Raw genomic sequence first — 12732 nt, 5'->3', positions numbered from 1 at the left:
GAGCAGGGGCAGGTGCCCCTGGAGATCAGCTGTGTGGTTCCTAGATCAGAGGTCTTTTGATACTAAAAGAGAAGCAAACTCTATTTAGAAAACTGATTCTGCTTTAGTAAAATTAATATAACAATTACAAGTGCTCAAATAAACACCACTGCCCTGGATTTTTCTCTCTCTTGACTGTGATGTGAATTGAATTAATGAAGTTTGCTTTATTGGAGCCCTTGCACTTGGCTTGATTGTTACAGATTTCCACAGTTCTAAATGGTATGGGCTTGCAGCTCTCTATCCGTAAGACTTTACATGACTGATAGATCACCTCTAAAACCTGCCACGTTTTCTGGCACCATTTTACTGTATCTCACTTAAGCTTCCAAAAGCACAAAGATCCTCCAATAACACTGAACACTTCAGGTGCTTTCACTTTTTATGTTCTCACTTCTAAACTCCTCCAAAGACCATTTCCATTCACTGAGAATTGCCTGCATGACCATGCAGATACAGGTTCTTCAATTATTTTCCCTCCCCATTCTGGCCACGTATTTCACCTCCTACAGGTCAACAGGCAACTTTAAGTTTCATTTTAAGTGCTTTATCTCAGCCCTGAAGGTTTTAGTACCTGATAGGAGACTTGAACTTTCACATCCCCAGCTCGAGGGACCCAGAGGCTGTCTTCTTAAAATACAGTCTACTTCATCATAAAATCTCATTTTTCTCCTGGGATTTCCAAGATGCTCATTTTCCTTCTGCAGTGCACGGTATTCATATTTTAGGTTCTTGTACTTTGTGCGACATTGTTTCCAGTCTCTGTCTATACCACTTTTCATTAACCTCCTGGCAATTTCCTCAAATATTTCTTTATTTCTTGTGGCCCCTTCAAGCATTTGTTGTATCTTTTCATCTGACCATATGTTTATGAGAGCTCTGACTTCATTATCACTCCAGTGTTTTCCCGCTCCAGTATCATTAACTGTAATAACTTTAAAGTGATTTTGTGCTTCTTCCAAGGGAATGTGATTGTCTGAAAACATAAATGAAACAACAACTGAGTATTGCTGAATATTTGTACATTAAGATGTAATTGCAGCTAATGACTTGGTAACAAGCTGAAGGATTAATTAATGTTTATAATAATCTCTTGATTCAAAAATCTTATAATTTTACAACGTTAAATCCATACATGATTACATTCCTCTTAAGTATGCAAAACATGTAGCAAGTAAAATCTCTTGTTTCTCCAAGGCATCTAAAATTCTACATTTTGTCAGTGTAATTTTGTTGCTGCTGTTGTCAAATTAAATGTATCCAAGTGCTACATGCAGGAATGCAATAGGCCTTAAGCTTTAAAGCAACAAAATATCAGCATTGATAAGAAAATGGCTTTCCAGTATGGTTTCAACTTAGGCAAGGCAAAATATCATGCAAATGAAAATGCTACTGGGAATTCAATTGAAGAAAAAAATCTTACCTACATATTCAGAAGTAGGCAGGTGCTGCTCATCAGGTAAGTATAGAATGCAAAGTTGAACTACAGTTTTAATGCGAGTTTTGCTTGTGACAGGGAATAGAGTTATGAAACTGATTTTTTAAGTTTAGTGATAAAGCTAGACTGGAGTCAGAAGTAGAAAAGTAGAGCTGCGTTTACAGTAGAGTTTTGGTGGCTCCAGCTTTGGTACTGAAATTACAATGAGATTTTGCTTCAGAATAAATACATGGAAATTAGTACTCACCTGTCCCAACCATCCGTTTTGCTACTGGCGTACAAGATCTGTCTTCTGAGGTAGTGCTTATAGAATCATCATCTATAGAAACACACAGTTTTAAATAAAATAGACTTGGACTTAGACAGTTAAATTGCTAACATTATTGTCATTCTCTGCAGGTAACACCTATCTTCAATTAAAAATGTCATAACCCATTAATTTAACCCATTAGTTATAACAAGTCTTCTACCACATGCCTCCCTAAATCAAATTATTTATTGGCATTTCTTGTAAGCCCTATCTTTCTTTCTGCCTCTGCATTCCCCAAAAGGTAGCTGTGGATGCAACACAGACTTAAAATATTTGGTTAAACACGTAGGCATACGTGGTTGGTTTGTATCTCACATATAAGTCAATTTGCATACCATGTTTGTATACACTGGTTAGGACAGGTGTGCCTTCCAGGTTTTTTCCTAGGCGATGTGGGCAGGGCAGGCTCAGTGAGGCTTTGGTGCCATTTGTAAGGGCATGCGTCTGCAGATTCACTCATGCCTAACAGAGCTTGGGCTGCAGCCTTTCCCTTTGTGGGGTCATGCATGCTCCCCCAGTTCTGTCACGAAATGAGCCGGGACTTGGGCCCTAGAAGACCACTGTCCCCCTCTCGACTTTGGAAGCTGTGCACATGACTGCACAGATGCCTCGGGTGCGATGAGGAGTGAGAGGCATAGGCACCTGTTGGCAAACCTGCATGCCGTGTGGTTTTGTATAAGCTGCATTTCATACTGCTGATGGGGCTTTTCTCAGATCTTTGTGACTTTCCCTGGTACAGCAGAAAGAAACTGAAGAAAGACCTTTGCTCCTTGTTCCTACTTGTTTTCCTCTATTCAGGATTCGTTTTTACCACACGAAAAAAAAAAAGAAAAAAAGTGGTTTAGAGTCCATTTTAGTAAGCTTCCATGGTGGGTTACAAACCTGGGCTTTGAGGCGTGCCTTCCCCTGACTCTGGGAGGGAGGGGAGGGGGGATGTTAGGTTTTGTGGGGAAAGTTGCATATGTCTGCCTTCCTTTAGGAGACAGCCATGTTTATTTACTTTGGGGTGAAAGTCTAGTCACTGATACAGAGCTTTTGTGATGGAGATAACATAAGCAGAAGAAAAATTGGAAAACAAACAATTCATTAAAGTTTTTATGGAAATCTTTAGCTTCAGCTTAAATTGCCCTTTCTATGTGTAGGGATGGTTCTATCCGAAACTACTCTATGTGGCTTGAATGACAAAATAGGGAAGACAGAAGAACTATTTTTTTATTCTACCAGCATCTGAGTTCTCTACGAAATTACATCTCTTAACAGGATAGAAACATCATTATATTATTTTTCTGCATGTCTACATGCCAGGTTTTTTCTTCCCTCTGCAGAGCTGAGGCTATAATAGCTTTGCACTCTTTTGCAGCATAAAAACTTCCCTTCAGAAGTAAAATTCAGGAGCCCTCAGAATTACTGAAATCATCTATGGACACAAAAACCCAGGTCTGGTGACTCTGGGCTCATTTCCTCATGCTTGGACTTGTCTGAGGCTGAAAGTTCACTTTTTTGTGGAATTACTTTTTGGGTTGGGAGGGAGAGAGAGACTAGTTCTCATTGTTTTGGTAGGAGATGTCATAGACCAATTACCTTCAATACAGTTCTCGGTAAAGGGTAGAAGTAAATGTTCCTTACATGTTTTGAAAAACTGAGTGCATGGTTTAGACTGTTAGAAATAAGAGATTGTTGGTAAATAAGCAGGTTCATTTGATGTGCTTTCTATAATGGTACTTGCTAACATATCCACAGAGTAGTACTTGGAATTTGTATTTGCTTTATAACTTGCTTTCTCTTAAGTGATTTGGCAAATACTTTTTTTCATAAGCCATATGCAGGAATGGTAAACTTAGAATCAGAAATTATACTCTCATAAGCATGTGTATGTGATTTACTTGGGGTACTAGGAAAAAAAAGTGTTTTTCCATAAATATGCTACCTTATAACTCTTAAGAAAATTCTTGCATCTTCCTTTAATACTTGCAGCTATTAGAAATACAATCCAGGACCAAAATGAAGCAGTAAGTCTACTCCTAGGCTCTTAAAGAACTTTTTTTCTTTTTTCAACCTATTACCAAAAAACCCCATGGCTTTCATTTATGTGCTCATTCCCTCTACCTTGCTGGCTCTCTAATCTCCTTCTGCCTTTGGCAATGGAACTTGTGTACTGCTAACTTGTGTGATTACTGTCCTCAATTGGATATTACATGACAGGAACAGGGAATTTGTGTGTATAAGGCAGCCAGTTGATTTGCATGACATTTTATTCTGTGTGTATTGTGTATGAACTCATCTCTTTGCATTAGTTTGACCTCGCTATGTCTCTGAACTTTCAGGGACACAGATTTACTTTATCCTCAAAGTAACTTGTGTCATTGCTGTGATGGCATTGCTCTGATGTTGTCCTCAGTGTCATACTCGTTACAGTTGTCTTTCATAATCAAGATCAGCCTATGCAAACAGTTGTAAAAGCTGTGTTGGATAGCGTGTCTCAACACCCAAACTCCAGAAAACATAATTGCTGAGAAGGAAGCTCTTGCCCGGATCACAGAAATAGTGATGCATACAATGTAAAAGGCCAAAGAATTGTTGTTCACAGAATCATTATAATAGATTTTTATTCTTTCCATTAACTTCGGGGTACAAAGAGCACTACCGTAAAGCATATTTTGATCCAGGATGTCAGGTCAATAGATTTCAATGTCATCATTATTTCTTCTGATGCCTTTTTTCCATGACCTTCCATGATTTCTATGCTCATTTATTCCAGAAGATTAATATTCCTACTGTATTCTAATGTTAAATTTTAATGTTTTTAATAAAACAAATCTTCTCCTGAATACTTGTCACTGAATGTATGACTTCTACGTATTGCTGAGGCTCTGATTTGAGTTTTACTTGTAAAATGATTCAGAATATTTATGGCAATTGTTTGATAGTGAATAGTCTGAAATTAAATGCACTGTCATGAAGTAGTTTGAAAAGACAGACAAGGTATAAACTGTTCAGTGTTTCTGAGACAGCTATTTAGCTCTTCAGTTTATTCTCTCTAGCAACTGCGTATGAAAAAGAACAGTATTTGTGTCACAATCAAATGCAGACTTATCACATCTAGCATAATGGGGAGTGTGTTGTCTGGAAAAATAAGATCTTACTATTAACTGGGGGAAGGAGACACATTTTTGCACTGTGAAATCAAACAAAAAACAGATTTTATCACAACCTAGAAGTACAACAGATATAATGTTCAGAAATAACATATGAACCTTAGAAATCTGCAGTTCCCAGTAAAGTAGAATGTGCTGTTATAACATCAAGACACAGTCTTGACCTACCTATGTCAATCGTCTCCTTCTTTATTTGTGTAGCTCCCAGAGCTGCCGGGGTGGAGTTGGTAAAGTCCCCCTCACCTTCAGGGATTTCTGTAAAAAAAACATTTACAGAGTTCTTATTAACTAAACAAGTCTTGAGTTATGTCTTGAGACTCACCAACTTCAGAACGCCATTAATGATAACTATTGTTAAAGATTTCATCTCTTAATACATTAAAGCTGCCACTTCTCTGCAGTAGTGGGCTTAAGAGCAGAGTGTATGCACTTATATATCAAAATAAATCCAGAACACCACTTAACAGCTCTATAATATAAGTTTATGGATTAAATGTGCAAAAGTTATTTAAATCTGGGTCAGAATTTGTAGAGTGATTTGCTGATTATGGTTGTAAGATGTGTAGTAACTCATGAATCTCTATGCAGCAGAACAGGCAAGACGGTGACTTTCACAAAGGGTGCTTCAATACGTACTGAAATTATTGAAAGAGTCCCAAGCAACTGATGCCAAGAGTCACTGAATTAGCCCCAAAAGGGGCAAGGATCCTGACATTGCATCAGGGTGAAGTGCCTGGACGATGGAACTGGAAGGCTGCCTGCCTGCGTGATAAAGACAAGCTACTAAATGACTGTCCTGAGAGCATCCCCCCTGCTGCAGCTTTCGAGGGCTTTACATCATGCAGGTGGGCCCCAGCTCTGGACATGGTGACAGAGGTGTCCCTGGGCTCCCCTCCGCAGGGAGGAGATCTCCGCTCCTCTGCCATTGGCCCTCTGGTGTTTAAGGGACAGCTCCACCCCTCCCAGATGGACCGATGGACAGCTGGATGATGCAAGTGGTCTTTCCAATCCTTGATCCTCATTTCCAGGTGAGGACACTGCTGTACAGAGATTAAATGGTGAAGGCCACACTGTGGATCGATGGCAGCAGTTTCTGGCTCCCAGCCTGTTCTCAGTCCATTCAAGAATATTGCCCCTAAACATTGAGCAATAAAGCATAATCTAGAGCCATTTTATTAAAAATTACCCCCAAATCAATACGGCCTTGTTTGCATCGGACATTCTTTATGATGTGACCAGCATCATGTGCCTGTTTTTTTGTTTTTTTCCTTAGTGAGCCAAGAATGTGGGTAGGGAGCCTGGCTTTTTTTCTAAGCCACCGTTCAGAGCTTTTGGAGGGAGGGCACGAGGAGGGCAAGACTGCGCCAAACAGAATAAACCATCGACAGTTTCTGGCATGGATAAAACACAGTGGCTCCATCCACATTGTTTAGTGAAGCTATAGACAGTTGCCAGCAAATATGTTTAATCTCTACTTAGTGTTTGAAGCATTGCTCATAAGGCCACCAGAGCAATGCTGTCGCAGTCTTTCCTTTTACCCCCTCAGACTGATACAAGCTCTGTTCTCTTTTGGCATTCTGTCGCTATCACTATTTATCCTGTTTTCTGGCTCGTGAGGCAAGATTAGTAATTTATCTCCTAATCCTTACTCTCATGTGTGTCTCGTATAGTATAAAAGGGGAGTTGGAAATGTGAAAGCTAGAGAAAATTTTCAGTGTGTGGCCTGTGTTTACTCTCCAACAGCTTGCGTAGTTGCTGCTGTCTCTGTCATGCGGATTGATGAGACTGGATATAGACAATTTGGATTCAAGGTTAGGAGTTTGTGTCTCCAGCCCAAGTATGTATGCCTTGGGCTAAGCCAGTGAATAATCAAGAACTTTTTGGTTTGCACTTCTCAGAAACACTCTACTTCACACCAGCCTGGGGCATATGTATTAAAATATTATCTTTTGACTTTATATCTGTACATTTTAACATTCCAAGCACACAACTGTAAGTGTTCAAGCCAACATAAGTGCCTGAGTATGTACCAACTTAAGATCTTAACTTTAAACAACAGATTTTTAAAAAGCCCTCGCTTAGGAATGTATCTTGTCAGTGTCATGCCTTACTCCAAATTTGTTCTGAGAAAGACATGCAGGGCACCAAAAATCCTAAAAAATAATGACAAGAAAAGGCATTTGTTTGAAGCAAAATACTTGCTGTAGATATTTTTTAAGAACATCATGCTACTGGCATTCCTTACAATCTTGTTTTCATCTCCACCGTTGTTCCCTGGCACTTCAGATTTAATCAAACACTGATATACAATCTGTGGTCGTACTGCAAAGTCTGACCCATGTGGAATGTGCACGTACGACTTACTACTGCCTGTGCAAACTGAAGCAATTGGCTCTTCTGAATAGAATTCAGGAATTAACTGCCCTTAAAAGCGATCCCATGAAATAGAAAACATCAGTCAAAATAACTAAATATGGTTTTATTTCCAGATTGATTTCATATGGATATTTTTTACCAGAAAAGAGAAAAATTTACAGTGGCCCCAGCCTTTCCTAGCCTGCTTTCACTAAAACCTGTATGGGTTTGTAATTGCTGTGATGCTCTTGCACCCTCTCCTGGCCAGCCTGTTGAGAAAGCGGCTCCAGGGCAGCACGGCCAGAGAAAGGTCAGTAAACTGCTACAGTGCATAGGAGAACATGTAAGGATTTATGTACCTGTCTTTTCCTTCTCAGGTGGACATTTTCTGCCCTTTGAGTAGTAAATACATGTGGGCGGAGGAGAAAAACAATAACATCCAATAACTAGGTATTTTCCTGAAACTGATATATTTGTCTTTTGACTAATACCATCTTAATTTTTTTCCTTATGGCAAACCTGATTGGACTGTTTATAAAGATTGGCAGTGGTGACAATGTTACAGTGGCTAATAACTCAGATTCACGTGTAAGATCGTGAGAAGCACATGCACTTCTGAGGCAGCTTGTGCACCTCTGTGCATTTATGCAGCTGCGGTTGTCAGAAAGCAGATGTCTACCCAGGCTAGCTAGTATATCTCTAGACAAGTGTATGTATAACTCTGACTGTGGAGTACATTAACTCCATGTACTAATTAGGAAGATACCCTGATACAAAGTTTAACAGAATTTCTAAATTCTTATTTATGTCAAATTGTGTTATTTTATGAATTTTTTTTAAAGGCACGAGTATATATGAATTATAATTAGATGCTTTTTGAGAAACAGTTTTCTACAGAAGTTCTGTTGAATATGGAGTAGTCCTTAAGAAGTCATATCCTAAAGGCTATCAATTGTCAGACATCTAGTGGTATCAAAGAACCAATGTAATATATCACTGCCTGATTTCCTTTTTCACTGTTTATCAGCAAGTAAATTTATGAATACAGAGGCACATACAATCTCTTTACTTACCAGCTTTTCACTTGAAATCTGTTTGAACTGTCTAAGAAAGGCATGTACCACCATTAGAGAATAAAGGGTCTCCATGATACTGTAACATAAACAACGTGCATCTTTTCTCTGCTTTATGTAATACCTAATTATGTTACCATTAATAACGTTAAAGTCTAGGTGCTTTTTACCACCTGTGATAAAATAATTTGAGTCTGTATTGTTCATTTGGGAATGAGGGAAAGAATTTTGGAAACAGAAACTGCATCTCTTCATGATAGAGTGCTGTGGTTTTGCTTTTTTTCCCCACAGAAGTTTGAACAGTAGTCTTTAGAGTGGATAGGCTGAGCAGAGACACTTCTGAAACACTTGCTATTTTAATCTTTCCCCACAAAATCAGACTGCCATTAAAATTACCCAGAAACAAACAAAATATACAGTTAAAATACATATATTTGAGAAGGGAAATGGTAACCAAGGTAAGCTGTAGATGTCTTAACACCTACACTTATCCTAAATGAATGTTCAAGTGTCAAAAATGAGTACTCAGAACTTTACTAGAATAACTTGTTTGGAAGTCTGCAATCCAAAAAGTTACAATATTACATAGCTGCAGGCAGTTGAAAACCATGTCAGATGATACTTTAGTGGCAGTGCTGAATCTGTGTAGTATTACAGTTCGTGTCTGTGTAGTAATTTTACTTGACGATGGGAAGAATTGGAATTTGATGCATTTTACAAGTAGTCTTTAACTAGATCTCACAAAGTACCGTTTATGATTTCTTTCATATTTTCTCTCTCTCAAAATGAGGTCCCTACAGGCAATGCACTTTTCATGACAACCTGTTTTTCTCCAATGAATGCTTCAAGTGCCCGTGGTGATCTGGTGAAAGGCCAGTTATATATTTCTTTGTTAGTAAATTTAAATTAATAAATGTAATTGCTCTTGGATGGTGAAACAAAAATGCTACTGTCCAGTATACCTCAAATTACCTCTCATGATGTCGTTACTTACTTACTTGTCATAGCTGTTTCTTTCGTTATATGCAGAGCTGCCCGATTCTCTGGAGTAGTATTTACAGTAACATCATCTGTCAGAAGATTTTTAATTTGATATTAAAATCCTTCAAGTTCACATTAGACCATTTTAAATTCTGTAAGACTACTCCTTAATGTCTAATTTAGACCACATTCTGCCTCATGCTACTGAAAGAGATCATGAGGTCCTCTGTTGTAAAGAGTCAAGTCTGTCAGCCTTTGAGACTGTGTCTCTAGCTGAATGTTAAATTCCTGCTTTCCCTGAAAGCTGTAAACTTCAGATGTAAACCAAGTTTCTTTGTAAAGAGCGTATGACCTTCATATTCAGTGCTAGTAGTGATACTCTAAAATGACGTTTTCATCCCCTAACATGAGTATTTACACAATTATATTAAATGCTGATGACATATTGTGAAAAGAGAATACCGTTACTAGTTCATGCACAGGAGACTGAACAATTCTAAACCTTGGGAAGACATAGTAAGTAAAAGTAAATGCAGTAATACATTGCACCCAACTTGCTTAAACCAATAGTTTCTTCTTCTTTACATCTTGGGTCATGAATCTTTGAAAAGATTACTTACTAGACTGTTTTTATCAAATTTAGCAGAGCACTGTAAATGTGCACATATGCCTGTATTGAAAGTATGGTTTTCACTATGACATTATCTCCTGCTTGTAAGTTTTTTAGGCCTCTGCATTTTCTAACTGTAATTATAACAGGGGCCTATTTTAGAAATCCATCTTAACTTACTAAATTTAGGGATTTATATAAAATAGAAGACTTTTCAGTTTACCTGAGTCAGAAACTTTCTTTATATCTGCAACCTGTAGGTCTTCTGACATATTACTAACAGAGTCCTCTTCACCTGTGTCTCCAGGCATTTCTGCATAAATAATGCTATGTTAATTAGGGCACCACATTTGTGTACTACGTAAGAACACCTGTGCTGTGTCAAATCACAAGATCTGTCCAACCTAGGATGCTCTTTATGCCATCAGGCAGTAGTAGATGCATTAGTAAAAAGCCTAGAAACGGCAACTGAAGAGTGAATCTTCCCCCAAAATGTTCTCATAGTTTTCAGCCAGACACTGAGTGTTCTATTTTTCTTGACTTCTTCAATTAATTTACTAACTTCTAGTCTTATATTTGGCCACATTAATATCATTCCCTGTGTAGGATTCTTACTGTGTAATAAAGAGTTTTATGTTTAATTCTGTTCTTAAACAGGCATGTTTCTGGTTGAACATACCAATAAAAAATGTTTTAACTCCTGGGTAGTGTAGGTTCATCAGTCTGCTCTTAATTCTGCATCAATCCATCCATTACCAATTTATTTGTAAATAACCACACAAAAATAAAGGCAAGTTCTGCCAGCATTCTTGGTGCTATTCATTTTGCTATTTTCACAATAGTCGTCTCACTAGTTTGTGAGTCTTGCTCCAAAGGCCAGTAAAACTGGGCTATTTGAGACCATAAGAGAAAGACAGTTTAAATGTTAATTTTTTAACCAATGTCTATAACAACAGGCTTCTTTTGCTCAATGCCTTCACTTTTCCAGTAACACAGTCTGACCATCTCTCTGATCCATTTTTTAATCTAAGCTGTAAACAATCTCTTCTGCCATGATTTTGACTGGAATGGTCTCTCTGTATCACTTTATCATATCCTGTGTTTTCATCTTTTTTTTCCTCCTTTTGTTTCTCAGTTCTATTAAAAAAAGTTCAGGGCAATCACTCAATTTGAAAGATGACCTTATAATGTAAACCAAAACTACTAGACAAAATAGTAAATTTCCACTCAGTGTTTTTTTTTACCCCCAGCAAATTGGTTAATCTAGCTGGTTGCTTTTTGGGGGGTTCTTTTAAGGTTTCTCTAGTGCTGGAAAACTAAAAAAAATTAAATGATATATGGGTAGCTGAAGTACTTACCTATGGAGTCCTTTTCTGACTTTGCTTCTGTCCATTCTGGAGGCCTCTCACTTTCATCATTATCTGATTTACTTGCTTGTTCCATGGTGCTGTGCCCCAGAATAGCATCCAGTTCATTAAAAAATTTCATACTTTTACTTGTACTCCCTGAGTCTTGGGCACTTTTTACACTCTTGTATTCATGTTTCAGATTTTTGTATTTTGTCCTGCACTGCTTCCAGTCCCTGTCAATTCCAAACTTTTGAAGTCTAGCAGCAACCTGTTCAAATATTCTTTTATTTCTCACTGTCCCCTCCAGTTGTTGCTGGATATTTTTGTCTGACCATATGCGTATCAAAGCTCTGACTTCATTAACAGTCCAGTGTTTTCCTCCTTCATTTGCTACTGTTGGAATAAAAGCCGGTGTTTTGGAAGCCTGTATTGCTGACGTTGGGTTACCTGCATCGTGTGGGGTAGGGGAGAGACACAGATACAGGTTACCTGCATTGGGTGGTTGGGGTGGAGAAGGGATAGAGAGAATGAGAGTGAAGTATGCTGTTTCGTCATGACTTGTTTCTCCAAAGAAAGATGGAGCAGAGGTGACATTAAAATCAAGCTATTTGTTATTAATTCGTCAGCATTTTTGTTAATTCTGACATCATCTTGAAAACCGATATTAAGATAGTGCATGTACATTTAATTAAGAGGAACATTTTTTTCTTCTGTGCCCAAATACACTGAACTTTTACTTGTAACACCTTAGAGAATAACCCATGAGCCATTTTGTCATTCAGACATTAGAGAGGAGAAGAGTGCTGTTTGGAAGATACAAAGTGCTGCATTAGCACAGTAATAAATTGGGCCCTGAATCACTGACATTATCATCAAGACTTATCTTTCGTTCATGCAGTACCTTTGGTTTTACATACATGGAGAGATTTAAACCAGGTAAGGATCTGAAGAATCTGATCCTTAACTCTTAACAAAGCACCCGATTTGTGGGGAGCTGAGGAATGGAGAATTTTGCCTTAAGTCATACAAGAACATTTGTGTGATAACGAACCTGGTTCTCATGGTACAGAACCTTCACCTTCCTCACTGCAGGTCAATCAAAAATATTTGGCGTTTTTTTTAGTAAAAATTAAAGTCTGAGTTATCTTACTCTGCAGAACTAATAAATTTTTACATTTCCTCCACTCTTGAACTTTATAATATTGGGACTTAAAGGATACCATGCAATTACTTAAAACACTGAAATACGATCTCTCACAGTTTTTTAATGTTTCTTTGTTTCTAATTATGAATTTCCTTTAAGACTTCATTTTGATTATCTAATTAGTTTGGAAAGTAGTTTCTCATGCATTTTCTAAATCTTTGCAAAAATAACTATTTAAAAACCCACAATTCTAGTGCTTCATCAAAGATAGCAAACAT

At 37.9% G+C, this 12732-nt stretch overlaps 2 protein-coding genes across 6 annotated transcripts in view; one reads left to right on the top strand and one right to left on the bottom strand.

Annotated features, from left to right (window-relative positions):
- PPAT (phosphoribosyl pyrophosphate amidotransferase) overlaps window positions 1–12732 on the top strand; it is a 49268-nt gene that overhangs the window by 11172 nt on the left and 25364 nt on the right. Inside the window, exon 1 of one of the 3 annotated variants that reach the window (XM_074866264.1) lies at window positions 5571–5970. The exons of the other annotated variants lie outside the window; for them this stretch is intronic. The gene's annotated coding sequence lies outside the window, so the exon portion shown is untranslated. Of the gene's footprint in view, window positions 1–5570; window positions 5971–12732 lie in introns of those variants that run through there. 3 annotated transcript variants of the gene reach the window in all.
- The window catches only part of PAICS (phosphoribosylaminoimidazole carboxylase and phosphoribosylaminoimidazolesuccinocarboxamide synthase), a 41609-nt gene that overhangs the window by 21251 nt on the left and 7626 nt on the right, over window positions 1–12732 (bottom strand). For 2 of the 3 annotated variants that reach the window (XM_074866260.1, XM_074866261.1), the window contains 6 exons: window positions 11320–11757; window positions 10185–10274; window positions 9369–9440; window positions 5111–5197; window positions 1725–1796; window positions 614–1015 (listed from right to left, as the gene is read on the bottom strand). In XM_074866260.1, the coding sequence (XP_074722361.1) occupies window positions 614–1015; window positions 1725–1796; window positions 5111–5197; window positions 9369–9440; window positions 10185–10274; window positions 11320–11757 (1161 nt within the window). Of the gene's footprint in view, window positions 1–613; window positions 1016–1724; window positions 1797–5110; window positions 5198–9368; window positions 9441–10184; window positions 10275–11319; window positions 11800–12732 lie in introns of all 3 variants that reach the window. The other variant, XM_074866259.1, reaches the window with a different exon arrangement.

Source organism: Strix uralensis, chromosome 4 (genome assembly GCF_047716275.1).
Source record: "Strix uralensis isolate ZFMK-TIS-50842 chromosome 4, bStrUra1, whole genome shotgun sequence".
Lineage (NCBI taxonomy): Eukaryota > Metazoa > Chordata > Aves > Strigiformes > Strigidae > Strix > Strix uralensis.
The sequence above is the reverse complement of the archived record's forward strand: the minus strand, read 5'-3'. Positions and strand labels throughout refer to the sequence as shown.